The sequence below is a fragment of the Anser brachyrhynchus genome (assembly GCF_964034855.1).
Source record: "Anser brachyrhynchus genome assembly, chromosome: Z".
In the NCBI taxonomy this organism is placed as follows: domain Eukaryota; kingdom Metazoa; phylum Chordata; class Aves; order Anseriformes; family Anatidae; genus Anser; species Anser brachyrhynchus.
In genome coordinates, this window is record NC_137697.1 from 22,285,857 (window position 1) to 22,308,760 (window position 22,904).

At 41.5% G+C, this 22,904-nt stretch overlaps 1 protein-coding gene across 9 annotated transcripts in view; it reads right to left on the reverse strand.

Annotated features, from left to right (window-relative positions):
- Positions 1 to 22,904, reverse strand: part of ARHGEF28 (Rho guanine nucleotide exchange factor 28) — a 126,588-nt gene that overhangs the window by 14,806 nt on the left and 88,878 nt on the right. For 8 of the 9 annotated variants that reach the window (XM_080573174.1, XM_080573176.1, XM_080573172.1 and 5 more), the window contains 14 exons: positions 22,611 to 22,861; positions 21,535 to 21,657; positions 21,050 to 21,167; positions 19,901 to 20,155; positions 18,859 to 18,935; positions 17,980 to 18,158; positions 17,264 to 17,358; positions 16,256 to 16,438; positions 12,147 to 12,278; positions 11,307 to 11,407; positions 7,596 to 7,634; positions 7,459 to 7,506; positions 5,192 to 5,671; positions 2,874 to 3,174 (listed from right to left, as the gene is read on the reverse strand). In XM_080573174.1, coding sequence (XP_080429300.1) covers positions 2,874 to 3,174; positions 5,192 to 5,671; positions 7,459 to 7,506; positions 7,596 to 7,634; positions 11,307 to 11,407; positions 12,147 to 12,278; positions 16,256 to 16,438; positions 17,264 to 17,358; positions 17,980 to 18,158; positions 18,859 to 18,935; positions 19,901 to 20,155; positions 21,050 to 21,167; positions 21,535 to 21,657; positions 22,611 to 22,861 — 2,382 coding nt within the window. The remainder of the gene's footprint in view (positions 1 to 2,873; positions 3,175 to 5,191; positions 5,672 to 7,458; positions 7,507 to 7,595; positions 7,635 to 11,306; positions 11,408 to 12,146; positions 12,279 to 16,255; positions 16,439 to 17,263; positions 17,359 to 17,979; positions 18,159 to 18,858; positions 18,936 to 19,900; positions 20,156 to 21,049; positions 21,168 to 21,534; positions 21,658 to 22,610; positions 22,862 to 22,904) is intronic. The other variant, XM_080573178.1, reaches the window with a different exon arrangement.

A 22,904-nucleotide genomic window follows, 5' to 3' on the forward strand; every position in this document is an offset into this window, starting at 1 on the left:
CATTTGGGTATATTTATGAAGCTAAACTGCATAGTATTTAACTTACAGTATAATGCAGCATGACTAACTCCTTGACAACATGTTCAGGTGGTATTTCTCATTAATTTTTTTTTTTTTTTTTTGACAGACCAGACTTCTTACAGGATGCCTAATAATTCTATGAAAATTAATCAAAACCAACAAGTTCCTTTTGTGTACTGGGCACACAGACTTACTATACACAAGATCTGGCTATGTACGTAGCTGGTACATGGCTATTCCCAGTAAAGCACACTCAGTATTCTTTTTTTCTTAATTCTTTTTTAACTTATTATTTAGGACTGCTTTTGGAAAGATGATTATGAGACTTTATACAGAGAGCTGGTTGAAAAATACAGAAAAATGTCATGACATTTCATCAGTATAAAAATATGAAAAGTTTCAACTAACTTTCAAATTCTTTCTAGTCCTTCTTTCATTGTATCCTTGCTGGTTTTCTTTCACAGCAGTCAAAGCTGACTTTATCTTGCAGAGGAGTCAGAAAAAAGAGGCACAAGGCACTTCTTAAACTGCTAAACTCTCTGGGGGAAAAGCACGGCCAGAAAACAACACAAAGGAATCCGCTTTCTAGTTATGAAATGTTCATACTATTTAACTTGATTCCCATTGCTTATGAATGAGTGCTTTACTTAATTTCGATGTAGGGAGACATTTGCTGGGGCTATGGATGCCATCTGTCTTTCAGGGGGATGCTCAGCGTTCTTCTCATTCCCTGCTCCCTGTATGGTGGCTCCTAGCGCATGACAGAAGCAAGCCTGAATCATGCAAACTCATGCACTGCATGATCAGAGCATAAAATACTTGTCACCCTCCAAGTCATCAATGTGACTATGGAATGTGATGGCACATCCCTCTGGGGGGGGGCTCCCTCCCTGCCTGCCCTACCAGCATGCCGAGAGCTTCACAACACCACCTGCACCAACACGATGCCACAAGGATTTGCTGCACTGCCTTGCCAACAGTGCTTTGTGACTTAATCAAGACATTAGCTGCAGTTTTTACAGACATGGCTTCATCAGAGAGATTTCAGCTAACCTGCTACTCTCCCTTTTGGGCAGGTTTTGTAGCTACTGCTGGTCCCCAGGCTGCTGGGGCTGTACTGGTGCCCTTTTACCACAGCAAGATCAGGATGTCTGCATGAGATGCCGTGACAGCAGCTGAAAACCATGCTGGCCTACTGTCAGCCCATTGAAGGTGAAGGGCATCTTTACACAAAGAAGCTCCACCAGCTTATCTTAGAATCAGTGCAATTACACTGGGGCAAGCCAGTTTAATTAAACTAGATGCTCTCATGTGGGCTTAATTTAGAGTATCCTGGTTAGCTTGCATCTGAACATTTGCCAGTGCAAGCTAATCCACTTTTGAAAGGTTTAAACCCACGTATGTGTTCCTTTTCAAATTTGCACTAGCTTAGCTAACCTATTACTAAAATGACAGCTTCAGTCAAACTAGAACAAGTTTCACCAGGCTAATTATTTAGGCATTTTTAGAAATATTAATCTCTTTTGCTAATCAGCTTGGTTTGCTGATTGTGGTGATGAGAATAGTCAGCCATAGCTTTGAATATAAAACGCTTTTTTAGCAATCTGTCTACTTAGGACAATGTTGTTATACTAAGGCTGTATAGCAGATGCCTGATTAACACATTACAATGAGTCCTAAGTAACAACTTCCTTAACCAAGGACTTTTCAGTTTGAACAACTTTGAGATTTGACCTAAGAATATTAATAAAAAATAATAATAAATTGTACCTGTATATGGTTTAACCTTCTGATCCTACCTAGTTCTGCTGCCCACTGGTCTTGCTGTGACCTGAGCTGCACGCAGCAGGCGTGGGGACTGAAGACATCTTGCACTACCAGCTGAAGAAAGAGGGGGGCTTGTGTGCTGCTGCAGTGCTGACTTGCCATGTGCCACCTAGATCTCATGACTGTGCAAGGAAATCCCTGACAGATCATTTCATGTTACACCAAAAGCACACCATTGTCCCCTATGATTTCTAGATGCTGTGTTTTTACAAGCTGTTTTGCAACTCTCACCATAGCGAGTGAATGAAGACACCACAAAAGATCAAAACTAGCACTGTGCAACAGGAGAAACAAAAAACAGATTGCTTAGAGTTTCTCATTAGCGTGGTTTTAAAGTCACTCAGGGATTTTCAATGCAATGCAATGCTCGGATAGGTGCCGTTTTTCCACTCATTTTGGTAGCCACAGTTAGTAACTACCATGCAATCAACCAGTCTTGTGGAGTTCTGGCAAAACACATAAATAAGGAAAGGTAATGCAGTAAAAGTTACTTTTAAATCACATGGCTGCTTATTGATAAAGATTATATTATCCCTTAGAAGTGATGTAATTTTCTTTCTGCAACTACCATGAGCCTTACAAGATATTCTCAGTTCATTCCCAGTAAAGGAAAAAGGAAGGTCTTTGACCAGAGATTACCATTTTAAGATAGTTAATCAAAAGCTGTTCTAACCAGAAATCATTTAGTAGTGCAGCTGTGTCCTAAACCAGCCACTAAACCAGTAAGACTGACTTCAGTTCCCCTGAAAAAAAAGCCAAAAACACATGGGGAAATGATTTGCAGAGACCAACACGCTGAATAGCTCTATACAGACACAGACAAGGATATATTTTTTTTGCAAAAGATTTCTGTATTTGTGTTCTATTCTGCTTGATTTCTCATCTACCCTCAACAAAATGGCATGCAATTGTTTTAGCAAAATCAATTGCTTCTGCCACTACCAAGATGCTTTCCTCCCTAGGACTATTCATCCTGAGAGGTGGCAAACTGCCCATACTACTTAACTAAATCAAGTGCTAATTACCATTATTAAAGGCATCCTTGTTGTTTTTGCAGGATAAAGGCATCTGCTGGTAAGGGCCAGTGGATTTCCACAGTTTGTTGGTCAACACTGGCTGACAAGAAGTGTCCATTCTGAGATCCACCTGATTTTCACCAGTCCGTGCTATATCAGAGTTTGAGATGCTCAACCCATATACACCATCTTCATAAACAAGAGAAGAATCTGATCTGTTGAGGCTGCTTAGAGACACACATACTACAGCTTCATTTAAGTAGAATGAATGTTCACGAAGTAAGCGGTCTGACTGATTATGTCCCATTATCTGCAGAAGGAAAAAAACAAACAAACAAAAAAAATAAGCAGCATTTTCAATTTTGTCCAGCACAGAAGAACCCTTATACCAGGGTATATTAAGTTAAATGCTGGACAGAATGAGGATTCATACCACACTGTCACTTAGTTTCCCAGAAGCTAACATCAGAAAATGTTAAATTGGCCATGCATTCAGGAATATACATCAGTAATTGAGTATATTTTGCCTTGGCTCCTCCCAAAACACAGAAAGACTCAGTAATAACTGCAAAATAGCAAATCACAAAGACCCAGTACCTGGGATGTACCAAGGTTAGCTGACTCCTCTTAGGGAGTTAATATTTTGCCCCATGGCTCACTAAGGTACCATTTCACACAGTGTAATCATAGAGAACAGGACTGCAACCACCCTACTGGGGACTGCAAATGGTGTTCAGCAAGTGCACGTGGCTCCTGGGAGATGAAAATGCATCTCCTGCAGCCTGCAACACCCCGCAGGTGTTTATCAAGGCTGAGCGCCCCAACAGCAGGAGTAGCAGTGGAAGTGGCTGCAATGTCTGGCCATCCAAAACTAGCTAGGCTCAGAGTGATGGCAAAATTAATGGTCTGGGAGGAAAGGCTGGCTGGTAAATGCCCAGTACTAGCTCTGCTGCTGCTGCAGCATGTGGCATTGGAAAATGCAGGACAGAGACAAGCCCAAGGACTGGAGTGCATTCAGGCCATGTAGTTTACTTGAAATAAAAACACAAGTGAAATAGCCTTACACATGAAATAGTAGGTTAAGAATTACTTAAAAGCTGTGGCTCTTTGACACTCAGGATTTCATTATTTTGCCTCTGCGGCATCCTGGCCATCCCTGAATCCAGCTGTCATCCTTCGACTTCCTCTCCTCAGAAGACTTCAAAAGTCTCATTAATTAGAGCTGATGGGCAAGTTCAGCTTTTGTTTTATCATCCACTTCTTAAGCATTGCCAAATAAGTCAAACTTTTACCACAAGCTATACTAATACACAGTGCCTTCATTGTTTGGGCTGGGCAAGCATATAGGGATAAGTCGTGTTCACACCATGCTCACAAAAGCTGGATGAAAAGGAAGAGGTCAGAGGCCAATCCTTCATCTCCTCATTCAGGCTCAGGCTTAGACACTGAATGGTCACTGCCTGTTATGGGTCAGCTGCCAGCTGAAAAGCTAGGGAGGTGATGGCCTGAAGAACGGCTCTACATTTTTTCTTGTGAAAATGAAAACCTGAGGGGAAGAAAGTTGTTTGGGTCAGTGGGCTTTGAATCCAAGTGAATTGTTTTGATTTACAGGTGCTTTAGAGAATAGCAATGGAAACCAAGACTTTGCCCACTAGTGGAGGGACTCGGGGGCCAGGGCACACCTGGCAGGTTAACACCCAAAAGCTGAGTGCAGAGCCAGCCTCTTTTCCTGCACCCTAAACTTCAAGAAGAATTTAACCATTTTCAGTACTAACACTTAAGCAGCCTCAGAGCTGTTTTAAAGAGCATCACCTAATAATGACCATCTAATAATGACCAACAGTATAAGCAATTATACTGTTGAGGCCGGAGCCACACACCAACCTCATTCCCTCAGGGGCTGCTTGTTTCAGAAAAGCAAGATGGACAGTGCAGGGCCTGATAGGACATCACGGGAACCAGGCCCACTCCTGGAGGAGCCTCTAATCCTTGCTGGAGACAGTGCTGCTGTCCAGGAACAACAGCACCACATGCCTCAAGCATTACAATTTAGCTTTCCTACAAGAAGCAAGAGGCACAGTGTATCTTGCCAGAAGTTGGCAACCACAGCAGTAAAGCAGAATAAAACACAATTCTCACACTTCCAATTCCCATGTCCTCAATGTAATACCCATCAGCCTAAGTGTGGCTCCTGCAGGGTTCCAACATTAAAAGAAAGCCCTTGGATATTACCAAGCAGCGGACACCCTGGCATGATGGTCCATTCATCAAGGAACATCTCTACGGCTCTGCAGCTTGGGATGTCATGATGGCATGGAAACACGTACCTCGTAGCTCCCTGAGGGTGACAGCAGGCTGCTTTGGCGAACATGCTTCCAGCGCCAGAGGAGCCTCTTCTGCAATTTCAAATTGTCTCTCTCTCTCTCCACCATTTTCTGGCCCTCCCGCAGCCTCTCCAGGCCCTGCTGGTACTCCTGCAACTGCAGCGCCAGCCCCTGCCGGCTCCTCTCCAGCAGCTCTTCCTGGCAGCCGCAGGCCCGCTCCCGCTGCCCCAGCCGGCCCTCCCTCGCCTCCTGCTCCCGCTGCCGCTGCTCGCATTCACGAAGCCAGCGCTGCTGCTCCTGCTGGAACTGCTGCTTGAGTTTGCCTACGTTCGCCAGCTCCTCCCTTTGTTTTTCTGAGCTCCGGTATTTCTCTTGTTCCTTGAGGAGGGTGAGCCAGGAACCACGTCCCCGACCTGTCTTCTCATTCTCTTGCAGAAGTAACCTGTGGAGTTCTTTGTGGCTGTCCTGGATAGTTAATGCTGCCTAGACACCACAACAAAATCAGACACAAATGTTTAAATATTAACATTCACCCATTTCTGTACTTTAGCATTATATAAAAATGCTTCAACCTCCCTTAATATCAGTGCTTAATGCTGCTGGGGAGGTTACTCCTCGTGCAAGCAGAAAGCTCCATGTTCACACCTATACCAAGAAATGTTTCTAAAAGCACTCAACCATTTCAAGCACTTTTAATGAGGCTTATGGTTTGCACTTGGTGTTACTATATACAATGTTTATGTTACAGCTGGGGTTCTGTTCTGTCAGATGACGTTAAGACACATAGGAAAAATAATATTTCATGGTTTAAGAGGGCATTAAAGCACTGGTCTAGGGAACACTGCACTTGACAAAGTATTCCTAATACAGATGTGGCTTATACAGAGAAAAATGTACGATTTCCAGTGCATCTCATTCAGGACCTAAGGCTCACCTTGCTAACCTGCCACAGCTCAGTCCTATTAACGTCAGTCCTACAGGCACCTGCCAACACAGCCAGGTCATCAGGACCTTACTTCTACATGCAGAAGACCAAGATACCTGTGCCAGTTGAAATCTGCCATACAGTCATTATTTCAGTTTTGATGTTTCAGTAGCTTCTTTTACAACCAAGAACACTACAGGGCATCCCTTACAAGGATGTTGTGACATTATTTGCATTAAAGATTGTGACATCCACCAGTAGCACAAAATAAATTGCTGGGATTCAAATACAAAAGAAAAGCAAGAAAGGCCTAGGTCTACTGAGGCACTTAGTGCACTGCCTGTCCTCAGGAACTGACATGGGAATCTACTTGAGCAGACATTCCCAGAGAATTCCATCAGCCCCATTACTCCATGCCATCCACCCCCAACTGCACATTTCATAAAGCTAAAGACTCTTTTAGCTTTTCCCACTTTTTTTGGCTCTTCCCCCAGTACTGGGTCAATTCCTGTGATTTGTAAACAGGGCAAGGACAGTATGCTGTGTTTGTTTCTTTGCACCTATACTGCCAGTTTATGCAATTTTCATGGTCTGGACAATAAAGCATGATCCCTTTACTTTACTGCCACTAGTATTAAGCTATTTGTTTTTAATTTTCTCAACATTTTGCCTGATTTACAGGCCTTTTATTTTGCTTTTGCATTGCTTCAATCCACTTAATTTCTAAGCCTAAGGTTTCCAGAATTGTTAAGAAGCATGCTAATGTCAAGAAAGTTTAGAAGTTAAGTGAAACATTTCAAAATTAATCTTCAAATTGCACCTAACTGAGGGAAAAGTAGTTAAAATATTCAAACATGGCATGGAAGAGGCAAAAACTTTAGACTAAAGCCCTAGAGAATACACACAATAATCAACGGAGGTTGAAGTATCTTCAGTGGGTTGACTGGTCACCTAAGTGGCAGAGGTGTGGTTTAGCAGTTGCCAGGAGAATATTCTAAGCCAAATACTTACATTTTTTCAATATTTTGAACTATAATTTCAGAAATCTGTACATGAAATGACATCAGCTCAGCTCAAGCCATCATTTTACTTCCTCCCTAGACTTTAGACTGTACGTACATCCTTTTTGGGAGGGAAGTAATCTCCGAGCAAGCATTATTCAGTTCTTAAAAGAAACACATCACTGATGTAAAATAAAAATATATCATATGACAGCTTGTGCAACAGTCAGTAGAGATAAGTATCCACTGACATAATGTCTAAAAATAGTGCAAGATGAAAACAAACCTTAAGAAGTAAATTACCAAGACTAATTACTCTACAAAGTTAACAGTGGAGTAGTCACCTGTATGCTGTACAAGAGACGAGTTAGATTCTGGATTGCTTGTACAATCTAGAAAACAAAAGAGAAGGATTTTCAAAGCTTTGTCCACTATTAACTAAATAGTTACTATATTCTGTCTGGGGTTTAAATAAACTCACCTCTGTCCCTGTAGATCCTGGGAAACTCATACTTCCTTCCTAAAATAAACACACGTTGCTTTAAAAAGTAGTTCTTAATTTTACAATTGTATCATCTAGGTAATTTTTTTTCACTAGTGGAGACATTCATATTGCTAATATATGCAGTGCTGAGTCAAACTCTCTCGTGGGTATGTGAAAAAGGACAGAAACAATAATCTATGAAGACTAATAATTCATCAACACTGTAGTTTCCTTGGAAATCACTAGAGATCCTAAGCACAACTGTAAAAACAAAAATATTTCATCCACAATTTTAATCCTCTTGTGACTAATGCTACACAGAAGAGACATTTCCATTCACTCTTTGTTTACCTGACAGTTTTGAAATACAGTAACCAGACTTCTGTATATACAGCAGAGTGGGTTTAGATTACTTCTAGTAGGATGAAACAGCTCAAGACTCTTCAGAAATCAAGGCATTAATAGAGTAAGAAGCTGACAGCAGTTACATTAGTGGGTTATGGTGAGTGCCTTCGGTGAGCAGTGAGGCACAGAGCTAGGGCTGTGTGCCTGCTGTACTCCGGGAAACCTACTGGTATGGTGACTACCATCCACGGCAGCTAGGCTTGCTGCTTTCAGACAGGGCTCAGCCACTTTGCACTTTCCACCCTATCCCCTTTTTCCTAAGAAGCTTTTTAAATTTATGGGGTGAAGCCACCCATAATCCTTTCTGCATGAAAAACAGCTCCTCTGAGAAAGATAAGGTGAAACAGTGGAGAAATAGAACACAATCCCTCCTGAGGCTACACTGGAAAGACTTCCTGTACGATTTCTGTAATTTTTTTTTTTAGAGGAGTGGAGGAGGGCTTGGGGAATATTTGTTCTTTCTTTAATTCTCTTAAGTTCTCTACTGAGCCTCATTTCCCACCACAGAGAGCACAGCAGCTGCTCCATATCACTGCAAAAACTGGAAATGAAGACGAAAAAGGCCAGGCCCCAAAACAGAACTCACAATGAAGATGAAGTTCAGGAAAAAGGAGCACCAGCTGCTGCATTTCCTCCACAGCTTGCATTCTCCCTCATTATCTCCCTTCAGTATTTCCCTCCCCACACCTTCACCTCCTCCACTTCCTACTGCAGCCATGAACCCAACAACTTGCCCTGCCACAAGACACAGAGGACACAGCAGGGATGCCTCTGCAGCACTGGGGCAGACACACAGGAGCTCAGCCCTCCTGTGCTGGGCTGCCAACACAAGCAGCAGACAGGGAGGAAGAGGAGGGTGAAGAAGGGATGAAGAGAGAAGAGAAGAAGATGCAGGTGGGGTGAGGAAGAGTGAGTGTATGAAAGAGGGCCCATTCATTGAACAGAGGTGTGGGATCATCTCTACACTTTGTTTCATTCTTTTAAGCCCGGTTTAATTCAACAAAGGAGGTGTACAGGGGAATTCAAGGCCTGGCTAGCTTTGGCATGGCTATGAGGTAGCCTGTGGCCAGGCCAAGTGCCTATGGACTCTTTAATGCAGCTAGGCAGCACCACCTGAGGACTGGCCGTAGTCTGGGCATGGTCCTGGGCACCCTGCTGTGGGTGTCCCTGCTTGAGCAGGGAGTTGGACCAGATGAGCTCCAGAGAGGCCTGCTAACCTCACCCATCCTGGGATTCTGTGACTAGGGGATGAGCCCAAGGAAGGCATGGTCAAGCTACCCAGGGAAACAATAGCATTGTAGCTGCACCACTACAGCTTCAGAACAAGTCCTTTAAGTCCAGTTAGGTCTGAACCAACATATTCAGCTGTTTTACTTGTCCACCACCACCTCCCTGCCACTCTAAATCTTTGTTAAGAGTGATGAGCAGCAGATGTTCAGACCCCAGTGCAGGCTGCCATTCCACAGGTAACCAGCTGAAGACGCAATTACAATGCAGGAGCAGGGGGGTGAGATGGGGACTGCCTCCCACTACTGCCCACTTAGCATCCCAGGAGGAGCATTGTGTGCTCCTCCTGCTGCTCAGTCAGCACCTAATCCCAGAGCTAGGCGTTTTCAGTCTGGCTTTCTGTCTCTTTTCCCAGGCTAGCAGGTCTGACACCAGTGCTGCCATCCCACAACCTCAAGGCAGTGCACACAGCATCTAAAGGCAGGCTGGTGAGCATACTCTGCCTTAGAAAGCCCTTGCCTTTCCTGTTCTATTTGCACATTCTGCCACCTCCTGGTGAATCTGATTCTGCAATAGTAAGATGTGACACGACTGTTGCCCAAATAATAGGCTAGACCAGAATAAGGAATTGGGATGGCTTGCTGGAAAACCTCTAGCCCAGCTGTTGTTCAAAGCAGGGCTAGCTTCAAAGTTAGGTGAGGTTGCTCAGGGCCTTCTCCAGTCAAATCCTGGAAATCCCCAAGGATAAAGACCCCACTGCCTCTCTGGGCAACCTGTTCCTACTTGGTTACCTTACTTTGTGGTGATTTTTTCCCCCTTACATACAATCAGAATTTCCCTTGCTTCAACTTGTAATGTTTGATGCTCATCATGTTGTTGTGTACCTCTGATAAAAGTCTGGCTCTGACTTCTCTGTAACCCCAATGGCATTTTTTTCATGTGGAACTACTGAAACTTTTAATGGGGTAGATCTAAGCCCCTGTACCTTTTATTATTTTATTTCATTTCATCTAACTTCTGTGACCTCTCACTTGAAATTGTACCTACCCTGTTTTTTTCCATACACGCTTTTCTTTCTACTCTTCTAAACAGCAGTCTGGTAGACAAGATGACATAAAGCTGAACATGAGGTAAGGTTTAAAGGGAAACAAGCGTTTTAGTAAGAGTCTTACAGAAAGAGCTAGAAAAAACATCCAAAGTTTCAGGCACACAAGTCCTCTTTCTGATCTGATGCAGACATTACCCTAATGCTAAGCATCTACTTTTCTAGCACTTTGCTTTCCATTTCGTGCCATGTATCTTCTGTTCTTGTCTCTCCCTTTTATTCCTTTTGTGGTTCTGTCCCTCCATCTAAGGTCTACACAATTACAGTTCAGTTTATTTGCACATACTAATTCATACTGCTCTTGCTGTAACACTCTTTGCTGCTACCTTAAATTTGCCATTTATAATTCTGCCCAGAACTGACTTTTCATTCTGTTTTTTCCTCAGATTTGCTTAAGAGTTACAGGACTTTTTGAAAAATGTGCTGTTTCTCTTCTATTCTTTAATTGCTCCATTTTGTTCTAATTCAAAATTCTGAAGCAAGCTGGCGTAAGACAATCCATCCTATTTTATATGCTTGTTCTGAGGATGAAGCTCTTCCAATGCATAAGTCTTCCTGGCATTAGCTGAGGTCTATGTCATTGCAGGAGACTCATCATCCTGCGAACAGGAGGAGGGAGTAGAGGGAATACTATCAACTCCACAGACATGGATGTATTGAATGATGACAGCAGAGAACCAGGGTCTTAAGTGGCCCATACAAAAGCATTGTGGCTGCTATCACACCCACCAATCTGTAAGCCTGTCAGGAAAATTGTTTTGTGTTTAGATTTTTTATGATTTTTTTTAACTCATCATTAATTGCAGTGACCTCCACTAAATTGAATTATCTGGACTTGGATGAAATGTGCCTATCCCATGCTTTAGGTTTTGGAACAGTCTTTAGACATCCCTTAAACATTGGGACAACAGTTACATTCCCAGTGCCCACAGTCATAAATACAACACAGGAACAGAAATCAGTTACACTACCTTATACTTTACATTGTCATCTGACGTTTCCTTATCAACAGGAAATGTGCCTTCACTGAGATCGACGTCAGATGATTCTTCAACTTCCTTCATTTCTGCATCTAACAAATAAGACCCCAACAGGATGCAAGAGAAAGGTGTATCAAAGCATGTTCTGACTGCAGAAACAAAGGGCACATTTTTTTCACAGCTACACACAGGATGCTGAAAATACCTAATGCTCTAGAATTTTAGGCTGAGGAAAAACAAGTTTCAAAGTCAGGATGGCATGGCTGGGACAATCTGTTTTTCCTACCTTAAAAATCAGTAATACTTAAATTATGAAAGTTAAGATACAAATACAGCCATATCACTAAAAATGCTCTGCAGCAATGGCTTTTACAGGACTTAATTTGTATTTTTTTTGTTGCAAGAAAATCAAGTTATACCTTTTATAGCTGAAATTATTGCAATATCAATCCTACTTATGAGCCGGCTTTCAGGTCTTCAGACAAAAATTAGCAGCCAGGAAATGGGCTACACTGCAATATACATTTGCTGTGGAGCTGAGCAACAAAGACTATAAGTCATGTATATATTATGTATGAAGATATACAAATCAGACTCAATAATGCTGATTACAGACATATGATAAGGAAAATCTGCAGTGGATGCAAACAGTCCGTTTGCATTAGTGAAGTTATATGACAATTTACACGATCTGAGCATTTGTCCAAAGACAACTTTTGTTACATTATTTTCTATTGATTCTGCCATAGACTGAGAAAGCTTTCCAAAAAAACAATCCTGTATCAATCACTTCAGCAATATGAATACATAAAAACATCAAATTTTACTCACCACCAGGGAAAGACTCCAAGATTTCATTGGCACTAAGTCCATACTTCAAATTTAATTCTTCAGTATTTTCCTCTGATGATCTGTCTGTTTCACTCACTTGTGACGACGTGACAGCAACACGGAGACTTTCAACTAGAGAGGAAAACATGAACAGTTAGAGGCCCTTTAAATAGCTCCTTTATGCATAAATAAATGACAACAAGTTGTAGAATAACTTAGTCCGGAAGGGATTTTCAGAAGCCATCTAGTCCAAACTTCTGGTCAACTAAATTGGGTCACTCAGAGCTTTGTACAAGCAAGCTTTTAAAATCTTGAGGGATTGAGAGTCACAACCTCTCTGAGGGACTTGCTCCAGTTTTTGACCATTCCCACTGTAATATAATTTTTCCTTTTATTTTATTGGAATTCTCCATGTTCCAACCTGTGCCTGCTGTCTTCTGTCCTATCCCCATGCACCTCCAGGAAAAGTCCAGCTTCACAGAATCACAGAATGGTTTGGGTTAGAAGAGACATTAAAGATCACCCTGTTCCAATCCCCCTGCCATGGGCAGGGACACCTCCCACCAGACCAGGTTGCCCAAAGCCTGGCCTTGAAAACCTCCAGGGATGGGTCATCCACAGCTCCTCTGGGCAACCTGTTCCAGTGCCTCACCACCTTCACAGCAAAGAATTTCCTCCTTATATCTAATCTAAATCTACACTCTTTTAGTTTAAAGCCTTTACCCCTTGTCCTATTAATACACTCCCTGACAAAGAGTTCCTTCCCAGCTTTTCTGTAGGCCCCCTTTATTGGAAGGCCACTATAAGGTCTCCCCAGAGCCTTCTCTTCTCTAGGCTGAACAAACCCAACTCTCTCAGCTTTTTCTCATGGGAGAGATGCTCTGGCCCTTTGGTCATCCTTGTGTTCCCCCTCTGGACTCTCTCCAACAGGTACATGACCTCCTTGTGCTGGGGACCCCAGACCTGAATGCAGCAGTCCAGGTGGGGTCTCACGAGAGCAGAGTAGAGAGGGAGAAATCACCTCCTCCACCCTTCCTCCACCCTGGCCATGCTTCTTTTGATGTAGCCCAGGATACGGTTGGCTTTCTGGCATGTGATAGCACATTGCCAGCTCATGTTGAGCTTCTCATCAACAAATAACCCCAGGTCCTTCTTCTCGGGGTTGCTCTCTGCACAGCTCGTACTTGTGCTTGGGATTGCCCTGTTCCAGATGCAGGACTTGGCCTTGTTGAACCTCATGAGGTTCACATAGGCCCACCCCTTGAGCCTGTCCAGGTCCATCTGGGTGACAACCTTTTCCTCCAGTGTGTCGACTGTACCACACAGCTTCAGCAAAGTGTCATCAACAAACTTGCTGAGAGTGCACTCGATCCCACTGTCCATGTCACCAACCAAGGTGTTAAATAGCACAGGTCCCAATACCAACCCCTGAGGAACACCATTTGTTACTTTCTCCACTTGGACACTGAGCCATTGACCACAACCCTTTGAGTGTGACCATCCAGCCAATTCCTTACCTACCAAGTGGTACATCCATCAAATCCATGCCTCTCCGATTTAGAGACAAGGACATCGTGTGGGACAGTGTCAAATGTTTTGTATAAGTCCAGGCAGATGATGTCAGTTGCTCTTTCCCTATCCACCAATGTTTAACCCCATTGTAGAAGGCCATCAGGTTTGTCAGGCATGATCTGCGCTTAGTGAAGTCACGTTGGCTGCCACCAATCACCTCCTTATTTTCCATGTGCCTTAGCATAGTTTCCAGGAGGATCTGCTCCATGATCTTGCCAGGCACAGAGGTGAGACTGACTGACCTGTGGTTCTTTGGTCTTCCTTTTTCCCCTTTTTAAAAATGGGGATTTTGTTTCTCCTCTTCCAGGCAGTGGGAACTTCACCAGACTTCCAAGACTTCTCATATATGATAGATAATGGCTTCTCTGCTCTTCTTCAGCTTCTCTGTTATAGTCCTTTTATCTGGTTGAGGACAGTTGTAGGATCCACCAAGCCTTTTTACTTCAAGGCTTAGCTTTCTCAGCCCCTCCTCAAACATTACATTCTTCATGCGAGTAGAGGAAGGACCACCTCCTTCGACCTGCTGGTGACGCTTCTATTGCAGCAGCCCACAAGGCTGCTGGCCTTCTTTGCCACAAGGGCACACTGCAGGTTCATGGTCAACTTGCTGTTCACTAGGACTCCCAGGTGCACTTCTACAAAGCTATTTTCTATCCAGCCAGTATCCAGCCTCTACCAATACGTGGATTAATCCATCCCAGATGCAGAACTTTGCACTGACTCTGCCTTTTTTTTTTGAAGTTTCTCAGCACATTTTCCCAGTCTGTTGAGGTCTCTTCAGCACATTAATCGCTCCTCCTCATTTGCTGTCAGTCATTAATTTGCTGAGAGTTTATTCAATTCCTTTGTTACTTCACTAATAATAGGTTGAAAAGTACTAGTCTCAATATCCATCCCTAACTCCCTATTAGGGATTTCCCTCTCCCTTAACAACACATTGCCAGCTGGACACTGTACTGCAGATCAAAATCCTCTGAGCCCAGCAAGCCAGCCAATTTTCCAACCAGTTATGCAGTCCTTATGTCACCAACTCAGCTGTAAGGATACTGCAGCCAGTGCAGGCCACATTGATGGCCTTGCAGATATAAAGGTAAAAACATGCGCTGATCTCCACTCATCATAAAAGCCATCGGGTTGGTCAATTTGCCCTCAGTGAATACATACTGGCTGTTGCCAGTCACCTCTTCGCATGTTTGGAAAAGGCTTCTTTGAGTATTTGCTCCATCATCTTCCTAGAGGCTAAGCTGAGGCTGACTGCTTTGTAGTTCCCTTTATCTTCCTTCTTGAAGAACAGTGTAATGATGTTTGTGTTCTTCAAGTCATCAGGAACATCTTCTGATCACCTTGGTCCTTTGAAGATGATAGAAAGCATCCTCACAAAGATATTGGCCAGCTCCCAGAGCATACTTGGATTTATTCCACCTTTCCCATGGATTTGAATATATCCAATTCGCCTAAGCATTTCCTAATTCTATCCTTCTCTACTCTGAGTAGTGCTTTACTGCTGTAGAGTCTGTTGTTAGCTCAGGGACTTAGTATTTGTGTTCTGGAAAATAATCCTCCACAGATTGCTGTAAATTCATTACAGTGGGCTGAAAACACATCATCAACAGTAACAGTAGCATGAAAGAAAGTGAAAATTAAAAGTGGGCAGAATCAGCTGTGTCAGTATAGGCTGCTGTTTTAGATAAAATCACATCTATTACTGCATCACTACCTTATATTCTCCATCCAAAGACAAAGTCTATCAATAAACTTATTCTCTGACTTCATAATGATGATGGAGGTCAACCTTTGCTGTTAGGGTTGACAGGTGGTTATTTGCTCATATGTCTCACTCTAGGTGATGCTATAATCTTGCAGTACTTCATAGAGCATACCCCTATGCTGGATATGGCTCAGTTTATCAGGACTCATTTCAGCTAAGTTTAAAAGGAATGTGGCTAAACCTCCAGCTAGACAAGGCATCAGCAAATACCAGTCTTCCTTACTTCAGAGAACAGCACTGTAGGCACAAGGCTATCCAGCCCGTGCTAGATATAATGCAGAAAAACACGGCTCCTCTAACGGCAGGTGCATCTTGGCAAATCTGCCAATATCATCTGCAGTTTGGTTTGTATATGACCCTACATGATCCAGACCTATCATCAAATCAACCTAGGCTGGTGAGGGTAAGGGACCAGATGCAGTATCACACTGTATCCCGTGATCTTCTTCACAAGGCTGTAATGCAAGGAGGCCAATTAAGGAAACACTCCTTGGATACAATCTAACACCACGGTCCAGCCTGCTTACACATGATGTTATGCACTAAACATATCCCTTATCTCACAGTCTGGCAGATACCATCTTATGCACCTGACAAATATAAACTCAAGAGACTTTTCCTCAGCGTCATTTGCCAAGTTTTGACACTGCCAGCTCTTGAGACTTGGTAGAATTGTAACACAAGGCAACATGGCTGTATTTTGTTACCTGGAAATGTCTTCCCATTTGAAGAGGGCAGAAACCATCCCACTCTTCCCATACAAACTCACCTTCTCTGAGTGCTGCTGCCAGCAATGAAGCAGCCTGTGGAGTTTCTCCAGAATCCGGTTTGATAAGGAGGTGAGGCTCTACATGCACATCCTCAAACTTATTCGTATATACCAGTTGTGCATAGATATGCAGCTTGTCTTCCAAACAGCTGCAGATTTGCTGGTCCTGGTTACTCAGTGATTCTGTCAACAAAAATTGAATAGCATATTAATATCTTTTTAACCTGAAGGCAAAGCACTTTGGACATTCACACGTCTAATGTTTACACCACACAGACACTGCTAACGAGCTAGGCAACAGACTTGCACTACTCCTTCTGCAAGTGGCTAGGAACCGAATTCATCCCATAGTCTGTCCTGCCTGGCAAAGGACCAGGCAACTGCCCTATCCTGATGAGGTGGCCTTGCCTGTGTTCTGGAGCACTCAGCTACCTCCTGCTACACTCACAATAAGCAATGCTGGAAAAGCACTTGGCTCATTCACTGTCTCAACATCAAAGAACATTTACTCTCAGTGGGGGATGCCCTTCCCTGTTTCTCTCTCCAGGAAGGACATTGGTGAAATTTCTCTCCTTACAGCACTTAAAAATGTGGAAGTTAGGTGTAGGGGAAACAAGGAAGTGAAATTTGTCTTGATTAGCAATATTTTCAGACAAAAATAAAAGCAGCAAATGTGTACTGCCATAAACAAGTAGAACAGTACAGTTACTGCAGATTTGAGGTACTTCCACAAATAGGAATCTATCTGACCTTAATGCTAATCTGCTAATAATCCATTTTACCTTTTCTTTTGTGCTCACAGTAATGTAGTAAAAATATAAAGTACTTGGAAAAAAATGGTTCTTTTTCAGGCAACTCCCATCATACAATCAGACAACCCTGGCTTTCTCTGCTGTGACTCTGCATATTAAGCCATTCTGAATGCATCAGCCAACATGCGAATGTTATTCCTTCATCCTAAACTCTCAGGACATGGGAGGTCTCAGAGTGGCAGGAAAGGTACCACACCTTGACATTTCTGAATTCTGGATGCTTTGGCCTCAGCGATACGTCTGTCCTCATCAGATTCATTCGTTTTTCCTTCCTCTTGTTCCTCTGGACAACTTTAGAGATGAAACAAAGGTGGATAAAGCAAAATCTGAACATTTTATAATTATCTTCAGTACAGTGTTGCATTCATAATAAATCGCACAACATCAACACCAACTTTTGCTCCAATCTAGCAGCATGCCATTTGCCTACTTCTTTAAAAAGCAGTAACAGGGTATAAATAAGACTGAAAGACTCCTTTCAATCCTGATAAGGTTACATCATGTAGTGGTTGACCCTCTTGCAGGTTTGCAGCTCCCACACGGAGCAGTGCTTTCCCTGTCATTCCTAAGAAACTAATACCAAGGTGTAATTGGGGATTTATTCAGAATGGATGTATGGACACTTGCAGAACTCAAGAAAGCATCCAGTGCCAAAAGCAAAGGTGAGAGAAGCCTAAAATTACAGGTGAGGACATCTGATGGGGAGCAGGAAAGGTCTGTCGGTTCAGTGGTAAAACAGAAGAAAACGGGTAGTTTGGCAGAATTGATGGTGAGATTTCGGTGTTTGTGAACCCAGCCTCACAGGATAGATCCAGTGCAGTGCAGAATAGAGAGCACACTGCAACAAATACCCAAATGACCTCCTTTCTGCTTTGAACTGCCAAGGTGAAAACCAAAAACCTTTTTCTCTACCTTTCCACTGCATCTTGAATATGCCTCATCCAGCTGTTACGTTCCTCTTTGGAGTTGGTATGAATCTCATACATTTCAGGTCCTGCAGATGAAGCGCTGATCAGAAACATCCCCCTTTCTTCATTGGCTACTTCTCTTACTATGAGTTTCTGAAGAGAGATAACTGAAGGCTTCCGGTCCTGGGGCAGACAGTCACAGTATATTCAAAAAAATAAATGAGTTTCTCATAAAATACCATGCTTCTATAATAAGGCATTTTTTTCAATTAACTGAACTAATTCTCCTACTGGTATACTCAGCCTATGCATGTTCTCACCAAGTGTATGGCTGTGAGAGCTGAGTATTCAGACGTCTTTTTAAACTATTTTGTTAAATACCTTACAGTATTCATGAACAAGTAAAGCATTGTTTAAGTGCTAAAAAATAAATCCCAGAGGATCAATGATACTGACACATTGTACTTATATAGTATTTATAATAAGTTTGGGAAGTTCAGTCCATGACCTTTCATATATTTTATTCATGTTTACTACTACATTTGCAGTCAAATTATTCTTCTGTTTTGTTTAATAGAACCAGAAGTTAAAATTTATTTTAGATAATTGAAAGAGCCTGCTCTGCTTCCCATCCTCATAACCAGATGAGGCACATCACTAAACATCATTCTGTTGTTTTATCCTTCTTCCCCCCCCCGGAAATTACTTAATTTTGAAGATAAACCACATTTTCCATATACTGGTACATTACTGTTCTGAATATACTACCACGATTAAAGAAATTAAACAATATGTGAGAATAACCTAGAAAGGGATCTCACATTTGAGAAATACCCAAACAAAAATGTAATGTATATATTCAAAAGTCTGATAATATACTTACAACAGCTGCAAAGATATATTTTTGATCTTTTTCTTGTAAGAACAGCAGCACATCAGTTAGAAGCAGAGCTAAGGTGTCTTAAAATGAGAAAAGATTTTTTTTTAATGAAAGGTTATACTTAACACTATACTTAATTTCTTCTTTTATACTTTAAAAAGGAAGAAACCCTGATCAATAAGTCTCCCACATAATCCTACAGTAAACTAAACAGGAAATAGCTGGATTGACCTATGGTCTGCACAAAGCAACTGCAAGACATCACTTTGTACCTCCTGGGAAAGACCACACTTTCTACTATCCACTCTCCTGCAGTACAGTGCTGGAGCACTGGCCCATTGAAAGAAGAAACCCTCACTCAAACGTCCCCCCACATTTTCCAGGCCACTGACAGGCAACCTGGCAAAGAACAACTCACACAAATTTTGTTTTGCCTATCACAGCACAGTATGAAAGCATTTCTGGAGTAATAGTGAGCAGATAGCTTTGTAAAGCTTAAAACAAATATTAGTAAGTTTCAAAAACCAAACCCCAACATGTGATTAGAGTGAAAATCAGACTGTGGGCATGAATGTGAAAACTGGGCTCTGGCCATATTTGCCTCCACGTTTTCTTTTCCACTGTCTGTGTACCAGTACCACTGAAGAACCGCATGTAATTTTAATGCCGTATTTTCAATGGTCAGTGCTGTGAACAATATAAATATGCAAGTCAAGAATCTACATGGGATGAAGCTGCAAACTGTGGGAACTAAAAGAAGTGGCTGGAAGAAAAAATGCAACTGATAGTAGAATGTACAAAATTTACAGTTTCCCAGGTACTGTAGGCAAACTTGTTATTTTAAATACACAGTGGATTACCTATAAAACATGGCAGCTTTTGGAATTACTCTTCCAGCAATTTGTGGAATATTCTCAATACCATTCACCCAAAAATCTGTGTTTGCAATACTGTGTAACAAAATATTTTCATTCTTAAAGCAAACAATCTTTATATGTTACTTGCAAATAAAGAGTTAGAGGACTTTACTGCTAGGATGCAATACCTTTGAAACGACCAGTAGCTGTTTTCCAGTACACTAAACCTTCATGAAGAAGTACACTGTCTTTTCTCAATAAGTCTTGCTTCCTAAAAACATGGCCACTTTTCAGCTTTGTGTATGTTTTGTTTTCAGTCCGACTGAGAATTTCCAACAGCTTTTGCTTTTTCTCATATTCATTAACTTTCAAATCTACTGCTGCAATTATGTCCTTAATTAAACGAAGGGCTTTGCATAGGTCTTTATGTTCTTCTGTTCCTTCTGTAGGAAACAAAAAATAAACAACATGATAGTAACTGACATATTCAAGAGAAAATATTATTCCTTACTTTCTCGGAACTAATCAACATGATGCAAGGCTTAAATTGATAAATATGTCATTTTAACTTGAATCCAGTAATCAACTTACTAGAAATACTAGAGATATCTGCCTTTGGTTTACCTGTTAAAAGATGACAGGTACCTCAGATTTATTCATCAGTCAAAACTACATGTTGAATATTTCTGACATATTTATGAGCTGTTAGCATCTCAATTTTTTTTTACTGTCTAAGTAAATCATATATTACTCTTCTGGTTAAGAGTTAGAAAGAAATTAAAATAGGATTTCAAGGATTTCAAAGACAGCTTCCAAGGAAATTTTGCAACTTTCTACAATATAGAAATATCGTATAAAAACTTTCTGCGGTATTCACTTATTGCCCATTTTGAGGGTAATATCTGTAAGCTTCTAGCATTTCTATAATATTCTACAATATTGCAGGGTTATTCAAACTTTTTTTTGAAAAGACGAACAATAATTTGCCTAACTTTACAAGATCCTTCACTGCAACTCATTTTGAAGAACATGCACATACTTGCCTGAATTAATTCACATCCTCTATTCAAGATCTTTTGCTAAAACATGTTCTACTGGACTTCTAGGACTTACCTGGCTGGAATCCTGGAAATTTTCACATCCTAACTTTGGTAAAGACTATTTATACTAGACACACAGTTTAGGTGATATTTGCCTGAACAGTAGTTACTTACATTGCTGTGTTTCTCTACAGAACAGTGAATTCCATTCTTTATATAAATTGTATCAGTGCATATTCCTTACACTAGAAATTCGCTGTGATTCCAGACATGAAGCAACACTCGGTTTTTATTCACCTTTTGTGTACAGCAATATCCTTTCAACCAGAACAGGGTATTTGGTGATTCGCTGAGTGACAAGCAGAATGCATTCAGGGATTCCTCGGCGTCGTGCCAACAGGTTGCTGTTCCTCAGCTGTACAGACACAAATACACACCTTAAGTAGTAAATGCTTATCAAAGCACCAACTGACTCATAAGAAATATGATCTCAACATGCTAGACTAAACTGAAATGAAATGCTGGGTTATCTGAACCATCCCCAAGAAAGATTTGCTGCCCTGAGGGATGAGGTATGCTACAACAGAAACATGTATGTAATATACACTGGATGCCAAAGCTTTCAAATATTTGAAAGAAAAATGTAATTTATCAGCTCACTCATTAAGAATGAAAAAAACTTGCCATTTTTATTAACTATTAAAAGAGAGTTACTGAATATAATTTTGATCCTAAATTTTAAATAAAGGCTACATAGGGACCACATTCATGTGGAAACATACCTTAATAAAATTCTGGAATTTCTTGTTTTGCTGCAACTCTTTGAAGAGATTAACAGCTTCTTTCTGATGGCTGCAAAATTCCCCATATATTTTCTTCATTTTGGTTGCATTTTCCTCTGAAAACTGAAGAAATTAATAATTAAATTGTGCTCAACATCGCAACTAACAGAGAAGCGTATACCAAGGACTAATGTATTCTGTACATATACAGAACCTCTAACTTCTATGCTACTTGTTTCTCAAGTTCTCTGAATGTCACTAACAGTGCCTGTCACCACAGAACAAAAAACAGGCTAGCCATTTTAGGAGCAAGGAGAGGAAGGTAAGCTGTAGAGGGCACAAGCATGACAATCCTGCCAACAATGGCTAGACCAACTAGTATAACACTGCTTCTTTTGCAAACATGATCCCTTTGAGGCTTATTTGCATTCATCTGATCTCCCCATCACTTATAGAACAGATAACAACTGTTCAGCTTCTTTAGTTCAGCAGGGTGAGAACTGACTGCCGAAAGGTGAAAAGCTGCACTCTACTCATTGCAAGGAACTGAACTGTTGGCAGCAAGCAAGCAGAATTAGCTAGCAGTACTACAGCTACCATAAGCACATGTGACGACCCCTCCTCTAATGAGCAGCAACCCGAGATACACCACACCAGACCACTTTATGAAATGAAGAAATGAAAGGATATGAAAGAATATGAAGAAATTAAAGGTTTGTGTTCCATGATTAATTATTCACACTTCTGCTTAGCTGTTAACAAAATGAATCCATTGCTACTGTTTGAGCAATCCATGGGAGCAGCTTTCTACCATGAACAGAATCTCAAATTCATCACTTTCTTTGTCACTTGTACCATGTATGTACAAGTTCATCCCCCTGTTTATCAGAGTTACCTGTCAGTAATTATTTTCTCTCATTGCTATTTCACCCTGCAATAACCTGAAGGGGACAGTCTCTGAATTTAATAAGGCAACACTAGCCCTCTTCTCATCCCCTAAAAGGTTTCAAACTCAGTAAATTGTTTAATTTGAGAACCCTGAGTACATGAAGGATTAACAGAGCTGATGTCTCTACCTGTTGCACAAGAATGTCTCCAATTCTATTGATTACAAAATTACGGTCACTCCCCCCTTCACATGATTCCTGCCGTCTCTCCCTCATTCTCCAGAAGAATTGCTTGTGGATCTCCAGTAGCTCATCTAAGCAGGGGAATATCCTATCCACTGTGTTGTGGTCCAGTTGTAGTTCTTCTTTCATTCCCTTCCTGAATATTTCAGACATAATGAACAGGGTATGGATGTGATGCACTTCTGTTTGCATCAGCTCTGCAGTATAAAAGAAAACAGCATAGTGTAGTAATCACCTGAA